Genomic DNA, 21,441 nt, shown 5'->3' on the forward strand with positions numbered 1-21,441 from the left:
GGAGTTTCTTACTTACGCCTTCTAAAAATTCTGGCCTTTGGTTCTCAAAGCCCCACCCTAGATACTGGCGTCCCACCTGGCAGGCCCCTAATCACGTATGGAAAAAGAAATAAAACCCTCCCTTCCTAGTCACCGCAGTTCTTCCCATTGGCTGGAAGCCATGTCCCGTCCCAAAGACAAGTTAGGTTTCTTCGCTCTTCCCACTGGGTCGTTTCGACTTCGCTTGATGGTTTTATTGCTTATTCCCAATGAGTACTTCTGAAGACCTTTTTTTGTCCTCCCGATCTTCTTCCTGCCAGAAATGTTTTCGGGGTATTTGGCTTTTGGCCTGTACATTTGCTCTTTTTCCTCCTCTGAAAAATCGTTATATTTTGTACGGACACCTAACTTCTAAGATGGCTGCACCCACTGTGTCACTTCCAAGTCTTTATACAAAGCGAATAGCTTTTTTACCCCAGCTCGCTGAGGTGGACGTAGCCCACCCCATGTTTGTCTTGTGCAAGTTCGAGCTTCTGAAAGTTAGCAGTTTTCAGGGTTTTAAGGTGGCGAAAAATGAGGTCCTCTGGTGGCTTTTCGTCGTTCCAACCTTCCCGGCCTACTCCCCAAACCGGCTCTTAGGACTACTGTACGTCAAGTGTCGAAAGATGGCCGTTCCCAGGATCTGTGGCGAAGTGGGTGCGGACATATTTCCTCCCTGGAAACCGGAAATCCAGGTGTCTGCGCCCCGCACAAATTCCTCCTAACCTCGACGGCCACCGTAGATCGGCGCCAAAACTGAGCGAGAGCGCACAGAAGAGTTCACGGGAAGTGCCGCTTGTAGAAGGTCACGGTAGGAGCGCGAGAAAACCCGCGCCTGTGTGTGGTGGGGCTCTCCGAGGAACAGAATGAGAGCATCGAGGTGTCTTTGGGTGTCCGGGGTGGGGGAACCGTGCTGTCCGTTGTGGCAAAGGCAGCAAGCGGAAGTCGGTGGCTGGGCTGTCTGTGGTTGGGGTGTCTCTGGGGTTTTGTTATAGCCTATTCGAGGGGGTATGAAACAGTATGTCAATGGTGGTTTTGATTTGCATTTCTGAGAAGGCTATCAATTATGTTATACTTACTTAACCAAGTATGTTATAGAAACAACTCGGCTGTTTTCGGGTGTACGGAGTGGAACTTTATATGCGCGGATCCAGAGGAGTCAGTTTCCAAATTCTGGGCTCCGATCAGTGAGGAACAATTGTTTATAGAGGGTGAGGGGTGGTCTGTCACTGGGACCGTTACTTGTGGCGGGAAAGCAAGAAAGCAGAACTGCTGATAGGAGTTAATACGAATTTCTTTGTTCTCACTCCTCGGTTACTTAGTTACTAGCTCTCCCTAATCTTGTTGACTCAGCTGTGAGCCCCCCCACCTGGGCAGGCCATTAGCCATTACATTCATCTTACTGATTCACCGACTAGCTCCCCTCCTGGGCAGGCACTACAAGTATAGATTGTGAGCATTTTAAGAAAATACTTTATTTATTTATTTTTAGAGAGAGGGGAAGGGAAGGAGAAAGAGAGGGAGAGAAACATCAAAGTGAGAGAGAATCATTGGTGGGTTGCCTCTTGCACATACCCTGTCAGAGGACTGAACCTGCAACCCAGGCATATGCTCTGCCCAGGAATCTAACTAGTGACCTTTCACTTTGCAGGACAACACCCGACCAGCCGAGCTACATGCAGCCAGCTGAGCTGCAATCTAATATTAAATTGTTAGAATGCTGACAATCTGCAGGTCAGGGCAGATCGTTAGCAATTTTAGTAACCGCACAGTATTTCGTTAGGTGTGTGTACTTTTACTCATTCAATTAAACCTTTACTAATAGACCTGATTTACATCGCTTTGCATGTGTTGGTCACTATTTCTTTTCCAAGAATTTCTAGAAGTGTATTTTTGTATTCTAGTAACATCTCTATTGAAAGTATTCAGTAGAGTGTAACTATTCCCCCAAAGTATTTGGTCATGTAACACTGCAATAAGAAGTGTGTGTTTTGGAATGTTACCAATTTTTTGGATATAAATTTTGTAATCAGCCATCTAACTAAAAACTTATTTTTGACATAAGTACACTCAAATCTCTGAAACTGTGACTTTTAGTCATGTTAGGGAACTTCTTATAATTTGCTTTCTCTTCTCTATTGTTGATTATTTTTACTCAGTTCTTTATGAAATTAGTGGGGTCACATTTCTAGAATAGTAATAGATAAGAGTTGTGATACTTCTCATCCTTGCCTTACTCTTGGCTTTAGAGAAAGTACTTATATTGTTTCACTGGACATAGATAGGATGTATTTGATTTTTTTTATTGAGGTGAAATCCACAAAACATAAAATTAAACATTTTAGAGTCAACAATTCAGTGGCTTTTAGTACGTTCACAATGTTGTGCAACCACAACTTCTGTCTAGTCCCAGAACATTTTTATCACTCCAGAAGGAAACCATGTACCCATTAAGCAGTCACTCTACATTCTCCTTATCCCCAGACCTGGCAAACCCCACTCTGCTTTCCAGCTCTATGGATGTACCTGTCCTAGGCATTTCATATTAGTGGAGTCATACAGGATGCAATCTTCTGTGCCTGCCTTCTCTCACTTAGTAAAATGTGCTCATGGTTGTGGATTGGGCCCTGAGGTGTTCCTTCGGTGCTTAGCCAGGCTGTTTACAACTCTGCCTTAGCCTTCATTTCCTGCTCGCATGGAGTGTGGAGGTCAGCCAGAGGAAAGCCCAGGGTCTTCCTAGGTCTCTGCTGAGCAGGCATCCTGTCTTGTGCATGTACATTCCTTTATAAATTCCCCAGGTTACACTGGTGCTTTTGAATGAGAAGAAACTCCCTTTCCAGCTTTCCTTTCAACCTTTTAGCTGTGTCTCACCTGTAATCTTTTCTCTAGGCAGCTGCAAATTGTTCATCCTCTGTATAGTGTTTTTAAGACATTCTTGCTGCTTTTCCTTGCTGAGCTCCAAATTAGGCAGAACAGAGAGGAGCACGCTGAGCCAGCCCTTCAGGTCAACCTCAACACACAAACTTAATTCTTTTCTTTTTTTTTTAAAGATTTTTATTTATTTATTTATCATTAGAGAGGAAAGGAAGGAGAGAAGGAGAGAAACATCAATGTATGGTTGCCTCTCATGAGTCCCCTGCTGGGAACTGGCCCGCAACCCAGGCACGTGCCCCGACTGGGAATCGAACCGCGATCATGTGGTTCGCAGGCCCGCACTCAATCCACTGAGCTACACCAGCCAGGGCACTTAATTCTTTTCCAATAAGGTTTGCTCTGTTCCTTCCAGATCAGAAACCAGGCCCCACACTGGGCATGCTGGCTGCCATCTCATCCCCCGAGACTAGGAAGCAGGTGAAGCAAGGGCAAACAAAAATGGCACTAAACTTTGCTACTATTTTTAAGTTGCCTTTTTATTGATTCAGTATTCACAGTGGCGGTAAAACTTTGAGTGTTTTCCAGAGTTTCGGCAGGTTTCATTTTGTTTTTGATGCTGATATTTCTCACCTGATGTTTTGATGTTGCTGTGACAGGATGGGCCGTTGGAGCTGCCTCCTCTGCCATTTCCATTCAGTGGGATTTTCCATCATAAAGTCCCCTTTCTTGAATTTGTTTTGTTTTTAAGATTTTATTTATTTATTTTTTTAGACAGAAGTGAAAGGAGGGAGAAAGAGAAGGAGACAAACATCAATATGTGGTTACCTCTTATGTGCCCCTACTGGGGGCCTGGCCTGCAACCCAGGCATCTGCCCTGGCTGGGAATCAAACTGGTGACCCTGTGGTTTGCAGGCTGGGGCGCAATCCACTGAGCCACACCAGCCAGTGCTCTTGAACTTGTTTTAAACATGCAAGTTTTTGTAATGTTTGTAAGTGTGTGTATATATTCACCAATAATAATTTTGCTTTAGTCTTTTTCTATTTCTTTTCCTTTGGCTCACATAATGATTAATGATGCAGACTCTGGCCTGTTGGAGTCTATGTTGTGGATGAGGTCAGCAAATTCACACAGACTACTGAGTACTGTGGAGAAAAAGGGACGGCACAGCCACTCTCTCAAGGGGGGAGCGCCTCGGAGTGCCTTGGCCACTCTCTCAAGAGGACAGTGCCTCAACCCCTGCGTGAACAGACTTCTATTGCTTTTTAGTTGCATTACATCAAAGAAGGTTCTCATTCATTATCCTTAGATTTACGTTAAGTGATTACTTCTCATAGATAACCAAAAAAGAAAGAAAAGTTGCAAATGCAAGGGAATGGTAAAAATGATTGATTTGGTTACAACCTTGGGATGTCTTAGCACAGACTTAGGGAGTTGCTTCAGAGATACACATTAAACATCTGCAGTTTTAACTCAGGGTGAGGAGTTTTAGCAAAAGCAAGTCTCATAGCAGCCTAGGTACAATGCAGGCCTGATTCCCCAGGGGAAAGCCAGTCTGCACACCTGGTTCCTGTGTGCCACCTCGCATTGATCAGTTTTCCAGATCAATACTGGGCTACATTTGCTACTGCCATGCTGATTGGTTCCCTATAGATTAGTGAAATGGTCTTTTAGGTAATGTTTGGCTTAGTACTTTTGTCTTCACACTGAGATGTGGTTACGTATGAGTTGTCAGAGACTTCTGAACAGGTAAATGAACACAGTTTTAAAGAAACAGATGCCCACATCCTTGCCTTTTGTATGTCTCTGTCCAAAAATTGATCTGTGTGAGAAGTTCCTGCTGCAAGGGCATTGCATTGTGCTGGCTCTTCTTTCTCATCTCCCCTTTCACAGCCACCCCACTTTGACTTCACAGAAGAAAGGCATACCGCCCACATCTTCAGAATCTTACTTAGACTTTATTGCTCCAGAGTGTATTAGCCTCCAGAGTGTATTAGCCTCTGGACCTTCAATAAAGGAACAGATGGCCTTGAAATTAGGTGAGTGACAGTAGCAGTGATAACATCTGGGCCCAGAGGAAATATACACTCAAAGTGAATCTATTTTCAACCCCGGCTGGGTAGCTCAGTTGGTAGTGCCCCATACACTATGATTCGATCCCCAGGCAGGACACATACCAGCCTCAACCAGTAGATGCATCATTAAGTGGAACAACAAGTCAATGTTTCCCTCTCTCTTCCCCCTTCCTTTCTCTCTCTAAAATCCGTAAATAAAGTGAATTTACTTTTTAGCACACAGGTCCTGACTTGAGAAACAAGATCTATCACATGACCTGAGGAGGGAGGAAGTTTTAGGAACTGGATTTCGTCATTTGTGGGGACACCACGGACCAGAGACTAAGATTTCTAACCAGAAATTTCTGTTCAAGAAGAAACTAACGACACAACATCCTCATTGCTGGCCATTTCCAAGTAACAGAAGAAAATGATTAAGGACCAGGTGACTTTTGGTTTGTTTTAGTCCTTCCTTCATTCTGTGATTGTTTTCTGGAGGATGTGAAAACACAATTGAATTAAATGGCAGAGTGTAAATTAGTAAAGTACAAATAAATATAGCCTGTAACTTCAACATCAAGGCAAGCAGGATCAGGAATATATTGTCTGAGATTCACACTAAATGACTAATGTTGGAACATCAGGTGATAAAAGCATCCTGTAGGTTACATTAACGTCACCTCTTGTCAGATATCTCTGACAGTCCTTAGGAGACAATCGTGATGAAGACAGGCTGTGCCCTGAGGTGGAGAAGAAAGCAAACCAGGTCCACAGAGGATGTCATTACCATATATTTTAGACACTTAGGTCTTAGGACATTTTTTCATGGTTCTTCTTAGAGCCGATATGATAGGCAGTGTCTCCTTAACCTCAGTTTTCTCATAAATGCAAAAGCAGGGCTCCTTTGAGACCACAAGAAATCAGCGAGCACAGTTTGTGGGACCATAATAGGGCGACCCATGGACCCAGCCTTGCAGCGGTCAGGGTTAATCTAGGAATAAAACCAAGATGACCTAAGAAAAGAGAGGGACTGTATGACATGCAAAGGTCCCGTGTGACCACGTAGTTGAAGTGGTGTTTGAGTTCAGGTTTCTCTGGCAGTAGGCAGAGAAAAGTATTATTCTCTGCTAAGGTTGTTAGGGTCCCAGAGGGTTTCCTTTACTACACCCTCCTCTCTAAGATTGTATGCCCTTCCCTGTGTTCAAAGCCACTTCCTACTGCCTCATCTTTTATTATCTTTAAAAAATTTCATCATACAGCCCTGGCTGGTGTAGCTCAGTGGATTGAGCGTGGGCTTGCAAACCAGAGTATCGCGGTTCTATTCCCAGCCAGGGCACATGCCTGGGTTGCAGGCCAGTTCCCAGCAGGGAACACATGAGAGGCAGCCATATATTGATATTTCTCTCCCTCTCTCCTTCCCTTGCCCTCTAAAGATAAATAAATTTAAAAATTTTTTTATCACACAACTGTACATGGATACATTTTAAAAAAGTAAGATTTCTCTTATGCTTCTTCCCTCATCCCCTAGTGCAGCTTAATAAGTGGGCACTAATGTGTACTGCTTGTCACTATACCTGTATGTACATCTTTGTCTGTATACATATGGACAGATGCATCTGTCTCAGCCCTTAGATCCCTGGATAGTGCCTCCCCATTAATGTATTTACTCTTTCAGAAACTGGATTGGTAAACGTTGGACCTCACTTTGGCCTCTATATTCATTATTCCGTCTTCTATGTATTTCACTACTCTACCCTTTTACTACATTCTGAATAGTTTCTTTCTGATAGCTACCTTCCAGTTCACTATCTCTTCAGTGTATTTGATGTGCTGTGAACCTGCCTGGTTATGTGAATGTAAATGATATATACATATGTGTACAGTCATGTGCCACTTAACCATGGCTATACATTCTGGGAAATGCATTGTCAAGCAACTTCATTGTATAAACATCATGAAGACATTTAGACACACCGAGGTCTGTATGGTATACCACCATTGTATATGTGGTCTGTTGTTGACCAAAACGTTATGTGGCGCATGACTATATTTGTATTTTATGAAGGCTGCTATTTCTTTTCTGAGTCTGCCTAATGAACTTTAATAGTCTTTTGTTCTTTGGACATGTTCTAGAAAGCTGCTTTATTCCTCCTAGTATATAAAATATACTTATTTAATGTGTAGTGTCTTATAATGATAGTGTCTGAATTTTCTTGTGGTTGATTCTGATAATGGCTGTCGAGATGAACAGTGAATATAGGAATGGGATGTGTTTTATTCACCCTGATATTACTAGTATGTGTTTAATGTCTGGTAAATATGTACCTTTTAAAAAATATGTGTATATGTGTAGCAAATGCCATATATGTGTGTGTATATGTATATATGGCAGATGTTTCAAATATGTATATTATAAATATTCATAGTTTAGCCAGAGAATTTAATGATGACTACTTATTACATAAATATCTGATTTGTATAATGATGACTCACTGAACAATTACAGAATATTTTACTAGAGATTGCTTTTGAATATGGGTAGATTTTACTTATATAACATTATAGATTTAAAAAAATCAAAACTTTGAAGTACAATATATAGATACAGCCTGTATGGTAAAAATGAGCAGAACAACTTTCTTCATATTTCTTCTATTCAATAACTAGAGAAACAATCCTATTAAACAGGACTGTGTTATTATAGGAATTGCTGAAGTTGGAGGACGTGGCCGTGGACTTCACCTGGGAGGAGTGGCAGCTCCTGGACCCCGACCAGAAGGACCTGTACAGGGATGTGATGTTGGAGAACTACAGGAACCTGGTGTCAGTGGGTGAGGACAGCTCCCGGTGTCACTCAGTGCCCTGTTAGTGGCCTTTCTTAGCTCTGAAAGGCCTGGAGTATCTGTGATGCTCTGAAGTGGTAGTTAAGTCTCAGTCTCTTCTCTGGTCCCAGGTTGGAGGGCATACTGTGCCCTTCTTCAAAGAATAGCCTTTGCTGACCTGCAGAAACCTTCCTAAAATATAAGCTTCTTTGTTGGCAGACCAAAGCCCAAATCAAAGAGCTTATCTCTTCTGTCACTGTCCATGAACAGGGTATCCAGCCAGCAAGCCAGACGCTCTGTCCAGATTGGAGCGAGGGGAACCATGGACAGTAGGAGATGAATTCCACAGTGGAATCTGTGCAGGTGAGTGAGAGAGAACCAGCAAGGAGGGTGTCTGAGGAAGTCCTATTCTAGTCATTCAGAGGTGTCACAGCTGTGAGGGTGTCTGAGGATATGTAAACAGAACCTCCGTGGATCTCCCATAAAAGAGCTCTTTTTCTTTTACATGTTAATAAGAATGTATCTCTTCTTAGATTTGGTCCCTATTTATTTCATCAAGGTTTTGATTTTTTTCCTTTAGGTTTCTTCTTACAGTTCTCAATCTTATCATCCGTCTTCCCTCACCTTTGTATCAGTGCCTCTTCCTTCTATTTTTCTCTTTTTTTTTCTCCTTAATTTTATTTATTTATTTTTAAAGACTTCCCCTCTGGGGAAGGATCGGAGAAAGACAGGGAGAGAAACACCAATCGGTTGCCTCTTGCACATCCCGAGCTGGGGACCTGGCCCACAACCCAGGCATGTGCCCTGACTGGGCTGGTGAATTTTCAGTCCCCAGGCCAGTGCTCAATCCATTGAGCCACACAAGCCAGGGCCCTTGTACTTTCTTAGTCTGAAATAACACCTTCCATGTGTCTATCCAAGGAGAGATGTGTGATGCTAACACTGTCTTCTAACTGTAGCACTTTCTTGCCCCTTTGGATAAGGTTGTTTCCCCTTCCTGACACTCACCCCATCTTTGATTAGGGGTTAGGATTTTAATGCGTAACTGGGGGTGACGTAAACATTCAGCCTATAGTACCTGCTATTAGTTATATAGATCCTGGTGGTGTTGGGAAAAGCTCAGTCCTCCTCTTGTGTTTCTCCTTTACTGCCACACACTACCACACTCATAATACTTTTCCCTAAAACAAGCAATTCTCTGGAATTCACCAGGGGGTATTCTATAGTTGAACACAATTCTTTTTTTTTTTTTTATGTTTTTTTAAGAGGGAGAGAAACATCAATGCATGGTTGCCTCTCACATACTCCCTACTGGGGACCCAGCCTGAATCAAACCAGCAACCCTTTGGTTTGCAGGCCAGCACTCAACCCATTGAGCAACACCAGCCAGGGACAATATAACTCAATTCTGACACTATTCTGCTTGTAGATAGCATCACATTCTGCAGATTAAGGGCTCAATTCTGCAGGATTGTCCCCACCTTCACTTCACATGCTAATTGCAAGTCTAGGTTGTCACCTGTGTTTCTGACCACTATCTATAGATGGGAGGTTCCAGTGACCTCCTCCTTGGATTCCATTAATTTACTACAGTGACTCACAGAACTTGGGGAAACGTTTTACTTCCTAGATCACCAGTTTATTATAAAAGGATATGACTCAGGAACAGACAGATGGAAGAGTTGCAGAGGGCAGGATATGTGGGAAGGGGTGTGGAGCTTCCATGGCCTCTCCAGGAACCACTGTCCAAGCACCTGCCTTGTTCACCAACCTGGAAGCTCCCCAAACCTCATATCTTTGGGATTTTATGAAGGCTTCCTCACTCAGGCAAGATCCATCATGAACTTCCTTTCCAGCTCTAGCCCCTCTGCAGAGAATGGGAGGTGGGGCTGAAAGTTCCAACTTTTAATCTTGGTTTAGTCTTTCTGGTGACCAGCCACCATCCAGGAGACCACCCAGAGTCAACTAATTAGAATGAAGGACACTTATTACCTGGGAAACTCCAAGGGATTTAAGAACTCTGTCAGTAACCAGGGTTAAAAACCAAATATTAGAACAAAAGATGCTCTTTTATCACTTGGAGGGTTTTAGGAAGGTGTGTTTCTTCATAGATACTTTCTTATCTCCTCAGCTCCCTTATTCAAAGTCTTTGCCATTCCTATCGATTTCTTATAATTTCTCATTGTGTGCTTCCAACCCAAACCACATTACTAACCCTCATGGCTGCGTTACTTTAATTTCCTTGTATAATTGTTAACTCTGACCATCCTTTTAGTTTATCTTAAACAGTGTCGCTGGATTCATTTATTTGTTTTTTTTTTTTTACTGAAGAAAAACATTTACTGAATGATTCCATTTGTTAAAGGTAGCTCATAACAGAGAATGACAAAATATGGCCTCCTAGGAAGGGAAAGTGCAAGACAACAAGCCACAACAAAAACAGTGTTCATTTGATTTTTTTTAAAATGTGGCCATAAATAACGGCATTTTTCCTCTACTTTCTACCTTCCAGGCGCTGGTCTTGACTTTACTATGTGTAGGTTTCATAAACCAGCACTTTCTTCTTGCGTTAACCTCTTTTCTTTTTTTAATTGAATTACTGTTCAAGTACAGTTTTCTGTCTTTTACTCTCATACCAGCCCCCTCCCCCCAGTGCTCCCCACCTCCCTGCCATTTCCCCCCTCCCCCCACCTTAGTTTTGTCCATGTGTCCTTTATACTTGTTCCTGTGAATTCTTCCCCTTTTCCCCTGAAATTCTCTCCCCTCTTCCTCTGGTCACTGTCAGCCTGTTCTCTATTTCAGTGTCTTTGGCTATATTTTGCTTGCTTGTTTGTTTTGTTGTTTAGGTTCCTGTTAAAGGTGAGATCATATGGTATTTGTCTTTTACCTCCTGGCTTATTTCACTCAGCATAATGCTTTCCAGTTCCATCCATGCTGTTGCAAAGGGTAGGAGCTCCTTCTTTCTGCTGCATAGAATTCCATTGTGTATATGTACCATAATTTTTTGATCCCTTCATTTACTGACAGGCACCTAGGTTGCTTCTAGCTCTTGACTATTGTAAATTGTGCTGCTATGAACATTGGGGTGCATAGGTTCTTTTAGATTGGTGTTTCAGGGTTCTTAGAATATACTCCTAATAGTGGAATTGCTGGGTCAAAAGGCATTTTCATTTTTAGTTTTCTTAGAAAATTCCATACTGTTTTCCATAGTGGTTGTACCAGTCTACAGTCCCACCAACAGTGAACTAGGGTCCCCTTTTCCCCACAACCTCTCCAACATTTGTTGTTTGTTTCTTTGTTTATGATGGCCATTCTGACCGGTGTAAAGTGGTATCTCATTGAGGTTTTAATTTGCATCTCTCTGATAGCTAGTGATATTGAGCATCTTTTCATGTGTCTCTGGATCCTCTGTATGTCCTCTTTGGAGAAGTATCTGTTCAAGTCCTTTGCCCATTTTTTAATAGGGTTGCTTGTCTTCTAAGAGTGGAGTCATGTGAGTTCTTTGTATACTTTGGAGATTAAACCTTTGACTGAGGTATCATTGCCAAATATGTTTTCCCCAAACAGTTGGTTCTCTTTTTATCTTAATACTGTTTTTTTAAGCCATGCAGAAGCTTTTCATTTTGATGAGATCCCATTTGTTTATTCTTTCCTTTATGTCCCTTGCTGTAGGGGACACATCAGTAAAAATGTTACTGCGTGAAATACCTGAGATTTTCCTGCCAATGTTCTCCTGTAGGATTTTAATAGTGTCACGGCTTATATTTAAGTCTTTTATCCACCTTGAATTTATTTTGGCGTATGGTGTAAGTTGGTGCTCGAGTTTCATTTTTTTGCACATGGCTGTCCAATTCTCCCTACACCATTTATTGAAGAGGCTATTTTCACTCCATTTTATGTTACTGCCCCCTTGTCAAATATTAGTTGCCCGTAGAGACTTGGGTTTATTTCTGGGCTCTCTGTTCTGTTCCATTGGTCTGTGTGCCTGTTTTTATGCCAATACCAGGCTGTTTTGATTACAATGGCCTTGTAATACAGTTTGGTATCAGGTATTGTGATCCCTCCTACTCTGTTTTTCTTTCTCATAATTGCAGCTGCTATTTGGTGTCGTTTATGGTTCCATATAAATTTTTGAAGTGTTTGTTCTATGTCTGTGAAATATGCCATTGGTACTTCAATAGGTATTGCATTGAATCTTTAAATTGCTTTGAGTAGTATGGACATCTTGATGATGTTAATTCTTCCAATCCATGAACATGGTATATGTTTCCATTTGTTTATGTCTTCCTTGACTTCTTTCTTCAGTGTTGTGTAGTTTTCTGTATATAGGTCTTTCACCTCCTTGGTTAGGTTTATTCCCAGGTATTTTATTTTTGTTTTTGCTATATCGAATGGGATTTTTTTCTTGATTTCTGCTTCTGCTGTTTCATTGTTAGTATACAAAAATGCCTTTGATTTCTGGATATTGACTTTGTGTCCCGCTGTTTTGCCAAATTCATTTATTAGTTCAAGCAGTTTTCTGGTAGAGTCTATAGCATTTTCCATGTACACTATCATGTCATCTGCGAACAGTGACAGTTTGTTTCCTTCTTTCTGATTTGGATGCCTTTTATTTCCTTTTCTTGTCTGATCGCTGTGGCTAGAACTTCTAATACTATATCGAATAGAAGTGGTGAAAGTGGACAACCTTGTCTTCTTCCTGATCTTAGTGGAAAAGCTTTTCGTTTTTGCCCATTGAGTATAATGTTGGCTGTAGGTCTCTCACGTATGGCCTTTATTTGGAAGGGTCTTGGTTCAGACAGAAGTGTGATCCTCTAGGACCCCTTAAATGATGGGAACCCAGATGTCTGTGTGGAATTTTGAAAGAAGATGCAGTTAGTGGCAAGATGGTGGGTTTGGGGATCATGACATCAGATACGGATTTAGGGATCATTACATTGAAATGGAAACAGTTTAAATATTGCATGTGAACAATTACAAAGTATGACCAGAAAAGATGAGTTTCCTAATATGATATTGTTATCAAAGAAATATATATTTGGGCCCTGGCTGGTATAGTTCAGTGGATTGAGCACGGGCCTGAGAACCAGAGGATTGCGGTTTGATTCCCAGTCAGGGCACATGCCTGGGTTGCAGACCGGTTCCTTGCAGGCCAACTCCTAGGAGGGGACGCACGAAAGGCAACCATACATTGATGTTTCTCCCTCTCCTTCCCCTCCAAAGATAAATAAATAAGATCTTAAAAAGAAAAAAGAAATATATATTTGGCCCTGACTGGTGTAGCTCAGTGGATTGAGAGCGGGCCTGCAAACCAGAGGATCACGGTTTGATTCCCAGTCAGGGCACATGCCTACATTGTAGGCCAGTTCCCGGCAGGGGATGCATGAGAGGCAACCAGACATTGATATTACTCTCCCTCTCTCCTTCCCTTCCCCTCTAAAGATAAATAAATAAAATCTTTAAAAAAAAGAAATATATATTTGGTTCCTGGCACAAAACCCTAATAGTTTCCCAAGTTTGGGAATGCTCATTGCCCTTAACAGTATAGACAGTAGTTAGTGCTCCTCCATGGACTTTTTAATACCCAAACTCTTAATATTATACTAACTGTAAACTTGATCCCATGCTTTCATCTTTCAGTCTGCGTATTTTTTCAAACATAATCTCATCCAGTCCTGTCTTGCATAATATTTATATACTAATGATTTCCATATTGCAATTTCCAGTTAAGACCTTTCTCAAGATTCCTATATCCAGTTGAGTTTCTTGTGTCTGTATTGGATATCTAAAAGCCACTGTAAGGTCAATATGCTTTGAAATGCACACTTGATTTCCCCACATTGAGAACTTCCATAATACTCCTTTTCTCATGAAAGCACACAACTCACCTATTCAGTGGCCCAAGTCAAATAATTAGGAATAATACCTGATTGCTCATGCTTATTGATTGCCCCATGTTGAGAGACATGAGAGAGCCTCATCTTTTTCCTCTCTCTAGATTATATTCCAATTTCTTCCAGCTTGCTCTCCATTGCTCCTTCAAACCACTTTCCACAATTTGTGCCTGCCTTCTTTATCGTTGCTTTCCTGTTCAGTTTTTCCTGACCAGAATGTATGCTCAGTGAAAATAAGGAATGTTTCTATATGCTCATGTCCAGCTCAAGGCATGGTACATAGTCATCATTTAATAAGGATTTATGGATATATGACTGTGTCCCACATCATTTTGAAACAAATATCTACTGTTCTTGAGTGCTAATAAGAACTTGACTTTATTTTACTATCTCAGCATGCTTTTTGAGGTCACATTTTGAAGGTATGTACTCATTTTGAATGAACTAACCTTGTTTATACAATGACTATTTTCACCTTTTATTTTCTTTGTTTATATTATTGTGTTTTACCCCTGTCTAAGTGATAACAAGCATATTTTACTTGGAGTTTCTTTTAACTGCGATCACAGTGTTATTAATGAAGTGCTAGGCTACACTGAGCTGTTGGTGAAATAGTTTTATACTAAGCTCATGGAAGGATTAACTTTTTTCTTCTGTCCTAGAAACCAAGAAAAATGATGGTCACCTACAGGGGCACTTCCAAAATCAAAGATGTCTAAAGAGAACAGAACAGTGTCGTGAACGTAATACATTCAGACGCATTGTTCATTGGAGTAAAAATAATTTTCCTTTAAGGCAAAATCATGATATAATTCACTTACACGGGAAGGTATTGAGATTGAATGTAAGTTTGACCAACCAAATTGGAAACTGTGAAGTGAAGAACCCAGTTGAGAATAATGGAGATCCGAAATCCTTCCTCTGTGCAAAGGATGAGCAATGTCATACTGAAATAAAATTCCCTGAACATGGAAATTCTATAAACACTAGCTCACAATTCATTAAGCATCAAAGACCTCAAAAGATAAATAAACTGCATATATCCGGTGAATGTGGGAAAGGCTTCTTCAAGAAGTCTTGCCTCATTGATCACCAGAGAGTTCATATGGGAGAGAAGCCTCATGTGTGCAGTATATGTGGGAAAGCCTTCTCTAAGAAGTCCAGGCTCACTAAACATCAGAAAATTCATATAAGAGAGAAATGCTATAAGTGCACTGAATGTGACAAGGCCTTCCCCAAGGAGTCACGGCTACTTACTCATCAGAAAACTCACAAAAGAGAGAAACCCTATGTATGTGATGAATGTGGAAAAGGTTTCACCAAAAAGTCTCGGCTCATTAATCATCAGAGAGTTCACACAGGAGAGAAGCCATATGGATGCAGTCTGTGTGACAAAGCCTTTTCCAGAAAGTCTGGGCTCGTTGAACATCAGAGAACTCACACGGGAGAAAAACCTTACAAATGCACAGAATGTGACAAAACCTTCTGCTGGAAATCACAGCTCAACGCCCATCAGAAAACTCACACAGGAGAGAAACCCTATGTATGTGATAAATGTGGAAAAGGCTTCATCAAGAAGTCTCAGCTCATTAATCATCAGCGAGTTCACATAGGAGAGAAGCCGCATGGATGCAGTCTGTGTGACAAAGCCTTCTCCAGAAAGTCTAGGCTCATTGAACATCAGAGAACTCACACGGGAGAAAAACCTTACAAATGCACAGAATGTGACAAAACCTTCCGCTGGAAACCACAGCTCAATGCCCATCAGAAAATTCACACAGGAGAGATATCATATATATGCAGTGACTGTGGAAGAGGCTTCATTAAGAAGGCCTATCTCACTGTACATCGGCGAATTCACACTGGAGAGAAACCTTACATATGCAACGAATGTGGCAAAGGCTTCATCCAGAAAGGCAGTCTCCTAGTACATCAACGGACTCACACTGGTGAGAAACCCTATGTATGCACCGAGTGTGGAAAAGGCTTCAGACAGAAATCTTGCCTCATATCCCATCAGAGATTTCACACAGGGGAGAAACCCTATGTATGCACCGAGTGTGGAAGAGGCTTCAGCCACAAATCTTCCCTCATATCCCATCAGAGATTTCACACAGGGGAGAAACCCTATACATGCAGCGACTGTGGGAAAACTTTTAGAGATAAGTCATACGTCAATAGACATCGAAGAACTCATAGAGGAGAGAGACCCTACGGGTGCTCTGATTGTGGGAAAGCCTTCTTCCATCTGTCATCTCTTGTGTCTCATAAGGAAATGCTGCACGCAAGAGAGAAATGTGTAGGTTCATTTAAGTTGGGACACCCTTTTTCAAAGAATCACAGATCATCACATTCAAGTGAAATCATAGAGGAGAAAACTCCTGTTGATACAGTGACTGTGCACATGCCTACTGTGGGACAGCCATCTGCCAGAGATGTATCCTCAGCAGAACACAGAATTGTCACAGGGAAACCTTATGAATGCAGTGAATATGGTAGTACCTTGGGTGACCAAATATGTCATACTTTATGTAACAAAAAGCACACAGGAGAACACTGATGCAATCAAGGTGGAAGACCCTTGAATAAAACCTTCCAGTGTTATATGGTTGACAAGTTTGTACTGAGACAAGTGTGCATATAACAACTGGGAGAGTTTTTCATGGAATGATAGACTCTGTCAGTGTTGTTTCATATGTTAAATGCATGAGTGAGCTCGTAGTTGATAGAAATATAATGACTGTGGAAAGTCATTTTCCAGAAATAAAACTTCAGTAGGTGGCAGAGAGTTCACTCAGGAGAGAAATTGCTAGCCCATTGAAAGCATTGATTGTGGCATGGTTGTCAGTGGTATGTTCTGCCTCATCCTTTGGCAGAGGAAATTTTAGAAATAAAACTGGACACACTTAACTGTGGAACATCTTGAGCAAAATATCAGAAAATGCACAAAGCAAATAAGGCCTGAGAGGATGAAGAAGACTTTAGGGTTTGTGTCACAATTTTAACATAATTCTACATCAGGTAATAGGCATAGTGTGCATTTTAGGACAGTATACTTTGAATCAGACTCCTACTTGACATGTCAAGACTGCTTCCTTTAAAGGAGGTTGTCTGTGTTGGACACCATTGGTTAAAGTTACAACGCAGCGCACACTCCCCCATCTTGGGGGGGTCATGAATGTTTTTCCCATGTAGGAACATTATATGACTAGCTCTTTCATTTCTTTGGTTCTAAATATATCCAAATTGTATTTCAGGAGACTGAAGTCCTTCAAAGGGAAACTGAATATATTTAATTCTATAGTGTAACAACATGTTTGGGTATGTTAACTTTATAAATATCACCTGGGGAACAGTTCAAAACTCATGAATAACCTATCAGCCATGCTTTCACCCAAGATGATAGTTCCCATCCTGCACACACACCACTCAGAAAAAACTTTAACAACTATTTCCTTTAACTTGGTACTGTTCTAGGACCTGTAGGTGATGACAGTGATGAACTAAACAAAATGTCCATGCTACCTTTGAGCTAGCAATTTTTTAAGAATAATTTTTTTAAAATTTTTTAGAAGGGAAGAAGGAGGGAGAGAAAGATGGATGTGTGAGGGAGATATTGGCCTCTCATTTGCAAGTTGGCTGCTGTAGCTCAACCCACTGAGCTACACCAGCCAGGGCTGAGCCAGCAATTTTTTTAAGGTAGATTTTATGCATATAGCAATTTTATCCTCCAGCAAGTGTAATCAAAGGATGTATACATAAGTTAGTTGAAAGGGACGTACAGTATAAAGAACAAAATATCGGTAATTTCCAGTTAAAGGGGCATGTTATTATTTGGATGGAGGGAAAGGATTCACTTAATTTTACATAAAATGGGGTGTAGATACTTAAAATTATTCATATCTTCCCCCAGGTTATAAATTCCTTGAATAGTTTATAGGTAATTGTATATTTCTCAGCACATAGCAAAAGAGAAGTGAATTATGTGTAGAATTGAAAGATGAGTGAAGCCAAATGAATGAGTTAATGGACTAATCAATCAAAATTACTTTCATCACGGAAGGAATAGAGGTACTGGAAAGAAATTCCAGTACCAGTAAGGATCAATATTCTTTTTTTCTCCTTTTTTCCTTTAAAAATATTATTTTTGTTTCTTAATTTTTATAAGGATCAGTATGCTAAGAAACCTTTAAAAAATCCTGACAAAAGGCTCCTGTCAGAATATAGAAGGGTCAGAAAGGAGGAGGAATAGGCTCTGGAGAAAAAGCCCAATTAATGCAACAAAATCACTCTAAAAATGGAGGACAGATGATGAGACCCTTTGGATGTCTTGGGCTCATATTTGTCCACAGGCCTATCACCTTTTAGAGCTGCCATCATTTAAAAGATTCTGCATTCCTCTGACATGATAAATTGAGACAAATCATATCACTACTCTCCTGGGAATGGGGCCTTTGTCCTCTCTTCTATACCCAGGGTTCTTTCCCTTGAACCAATAAAGATATCCACCTTAAAAAAAAAGTCTTATAAGGGGGGAAAAAAGAAATTTGTCATGAAGTGGCTGTCTCATGATTGAATTCCAAACTCCAGAGTTTTGAGTGGTTCACTGCAACAAAATATTTTGAGCTGCACTGGCAGGCACTGTTGTAGACACGGGATACACTCCCCAACAAAATATGCAAAAAGAAAAAAAGGCCTCTAATAGTATGTATTCAGAATAGGTGCTCTTCAGTAAACAATCAGAAGCAGATTCTTCAGCTCAGACTTTGGATCCTCTTCATGTCTTGTCTTGAAAATCTGCACTTCCTATCATGGCAGTCATAGTGTCCTTCTCACTGAAATTGTCAAAATCCTGGAATGAGCTTCCCAGGACTGCCCTTAGCCCTGAGAACCAGGTGCTGAACTCAACTTTCAGAGGCTGGCATTCCAGGTAAATAAAAAATGTTCGTGGGCCTGCCTGTGTGGCTCGGTTGGAGTGTCATCCCATACACCAGAAGGTTGTGGGTTCAGTCCCCAATCAGGGCCTGTATGGGAGGCAACGGATTGATGTTTCTCACATCAGTGCTTTTCTCCTCCCATTCCTCCTCCCCTCCTTTCCTCTCTCAAATCAATAAACATATCTGCAAGTGAGGATTTAAAAAAAAAACGTTCACGGGATAGACAATTTCAGGTTGGCCTCTTTTAAGAAGAGGCCTTTAATATCTTGCTTCACTCCATTTTCATAAAAATTATAATTTATTAAGTGTGCTGTTCTCCAAACACTAACTGCATATTTACCTATTTAGTACCCAAATGCTCATTTCCATCTTCATGTATTATAGGGAAACATGTACAGCAGGTCCTTGAATAAAGTTTTGTTCACTATCCTTTTATAATGTTGAGATGCCATAGGAACTTAATTCTTGTTTATTAATATCAATTAGCCTATGGCAAAATTGGTTTCGGTATATATCACTTGGCTTAAAGTCACAACCTATTGATGACATTCAGTGAGGATTTACTGTATACAGGTAATCTTCATTCCTTTCTCCTTAGTACATGTATCCATCTACTGTATTATATACAGTAGTATGTGGCCAACAGCTGAGAGTACTGAGGTCAGGGTTTAAGGTCTTAGTGGGTCACTCTGCCTTGTATGGCTAAATGATGGAGAACTGGAGTTGGGAGTGGCTGTAGTAGTTGGCTAGGGCTGTTATAACAACACAGACTGGGAGACTTAAACAACAGAAACTTATTTCTCACAGTTCTGAAGGCTGAAAGTCCAGGGTCAAGGTATCCGTTGGGGCTGGTTTCTTCTAAGGCCTCTCTCCTTGGCTTGTAGATGGCCTCTGCTTTCTGTGTTTTCCCATGGTTGTCCCTCTATGTGTACCTGTGTCCTCATGCCACCTTATGAGGACACCAGTCAGATTGGATCAGTTCTCATCCTAATGATTTCATTTTGGCTTTGTTACCTCTTTAAAGACCCAATCTCCAAATACAGGAGAGGTCTTGAGGTTCTGGAGGTTATGACTTGAACACATGGACTTTGGGGAACACAGTTTAGCCCACATTTATCAACAAATGCCATTCAAGTTTGGAAGCTTATATTGGGCCACCTAATGGAGCTCACATGTCATCAGTAAATGGTGGTGTCTTTTCCAGGTTTGACTATAGGGTCATATGGCTTATATCTGGGGAGGCCCATGTGTGTCTGTATTAAGAGGCTGAAGCTTTTGAGGCCCAGGACCCTTATGCTGCTGGGACAGAACCGATGAACATTACCTTCAGTCTTTCAAGTAAGTCTAAGTTTTTCAAGGGCCAGTTTTATATACACATATATTTACATATATAATACTATATATTATGTATAGTTTTATTGCCTGAGTAACGGTGGCGATAAGAGCTTTTTTAATTCTAATAAGGTGACTGTGGGTGGGCTTCTTGATAGAGGCTGGTAGAAAGGCTAAGCCATGATTACAAGTTAAGAACTTTCAACTCCGTCCCCATTCTCTAGGGAAGGAAGAGGACCTAGAGATTTAGTTAATAATCAATGATTCATTTACATGATATACAGATATATGGATGAGAGTCCAATGAAATATACATATAATCAACATATATGATATATAGTTATATATCATTGGAATCTCATTTTGAAAATGTATCCATGAGTCAAGTAGGTAATTTTTTAAAAGTAAAGACAACATATATGTAACAGGGTACAGCCAGGGCCTCCCCCCAAAGGGGATTTGTAACAGGGTCCAGAATTTGGGGTGTCCCAGGATATAGGATATCCTCCTCCACACAAGTCTGGCCGAGGGAGGGACATGGAGCAGGGCCATTTAGAGTTATTTTGCATATCAGTAAATAGCAGGCCACCTTCATACCACCACCAACCTTTCAGTTAACAGCTATTTTGAATGTCTTCCATCCTGAATGGAGCCAGAAAGTACGCATAACTGACCTACGATGTAACTGGGAGGCAGCTACCCCTGGTTACAGCGCCTGAGTGAGGGCTTGGAGATGGTTCGAGCCACATCTTGGTGCCACACCTGTCTGAACTAACTATGGCAGCCCAGAAAGGCTGAGAATACGGGATTGCTAACAGGTGTGGCCAATTGTGGAAGGAGTCAGGAATGTGGGAGGAGTCAGAGGAAGACTCATACTGGGTTTTAACCCCGTGTGCAGCAGCCATGCTGTTTCTTAACCACGTGGTTTGGGGAGTGGAGAGGTGGCTTCCTTGGAAGCAGGAAAGCAAGATGTAGTAGCTATGCAGAGGTCTCTCTTAGCGGTTTGAAAGAACACAGAGAGATGGTGTAGGACTAGGGACAGAGGCAATGAAAGACAACGGGAGACAATACAGAGAGGACAATGCAAAACCGTGCAGGAAGAAAAGGAAAGGACTCTTGCTGGTGGGCCATGAGAAGGTGCCATGTGGTTTGGGATTAAGAATTGGAGATCTCAGTGACACGGCTGATGGCTGGGGACTGCTGGAGACCTGCCCAGCTGAGCACGGATTACTGGGAGGAACTGGGAGTCTAGTCCAGCTACAGACTTGTATTTCTTTTTCCTGGGATACAGTACCCCAACTGGCCTGGTTGGGCAAATGGGGGAAGGAAGGACTGTGTGTGTGTCTGTTGGTGTTTTAAGGGACGTAGGGATTTTAACGGTTGCATGCTACCATTACTCTAAACCTGTATAACTTTTGAATAAATAGGTCCTTTCCTTTCTTCCAAACTCTGGCATTAAGATCTAAAATTCATAACACCTGGTGGCGGGCAAAGACCCCACAGTGACAGGCC

At 41.4% G+C, this 21,441-nt stretch overlaps 1 protein-coding gene across 1 annotated transcript; it reads left to right on the forward strand.

Moving 5' to 3' along the window:
• The first annotated feature begins 236 nt into the window (after positions 1 to 236).
• Positions 237 to 16,581, forward strand: ZNF613 (zinc finger protein 613). Its single transcript, XM_037064554.1, has 5 exons — positions 237 to 898; positions 5,182 to 5,389; positions 7,649 to 7,775; positions 8,037 to 8,129; positions 14,323 to 16,581. The coding sequence occupies exons 2-5, from the start codon at positions 5,375 to 5,377 to the stop codon at positions 16,218 to 16,220; spliced, it is 2,133 nt and encodes a 710-aa protein (XP_036920449.1). The 5' UTR covers positions 237 to 898; positions 5,182 to 5,374; the 3' UTR covers positions 16,221 to 16,581.
• The last annotated feature ends 4,860 nt before the right edge of the window (positions 16,582 to 21,441 follow it).

This window comes from Sturnira hondurensis, unplaced genomic scaffold, assembly GCF_014824575.4.
Source record: "Sturnira hondurensis isolate 20B ecotype Veracruz unplaced genomic scaffold, ASM1482457v3 Scaffold0015508, whole genome shotgun sequence".
In the NCBI taxonomy this organism is placed as follows: domain Eukaryota; kingdom Metazoa; phylum Chordata; class Mammalia; order Chiroptera; family Phyllostomidae; genus Sturnira; species Sturnira hondurensis.

What these genes read in the sequence shown, in the direction of transcription:
- ZNF613 (XM_037064554.1), top strand. An exon ending in CAGGAACCTGGTGTCAGTGG is followed by an intron (nt 7,776 to 8,036) that starts GTGAGGACAGCT and finishes GTCCATGAACAG; the next exon opens with GGTATCCAGCCAGCAAGCCA. An exon ending in CCACAGTGGAATCTGTGCAG is followed by an intron (nt 8,130 to 14,322) that starts GTGAGTGAGAGA and finishes CTTCTGTCCTAG; the next exon opens with AAACCAAGAAAAATGATGGT.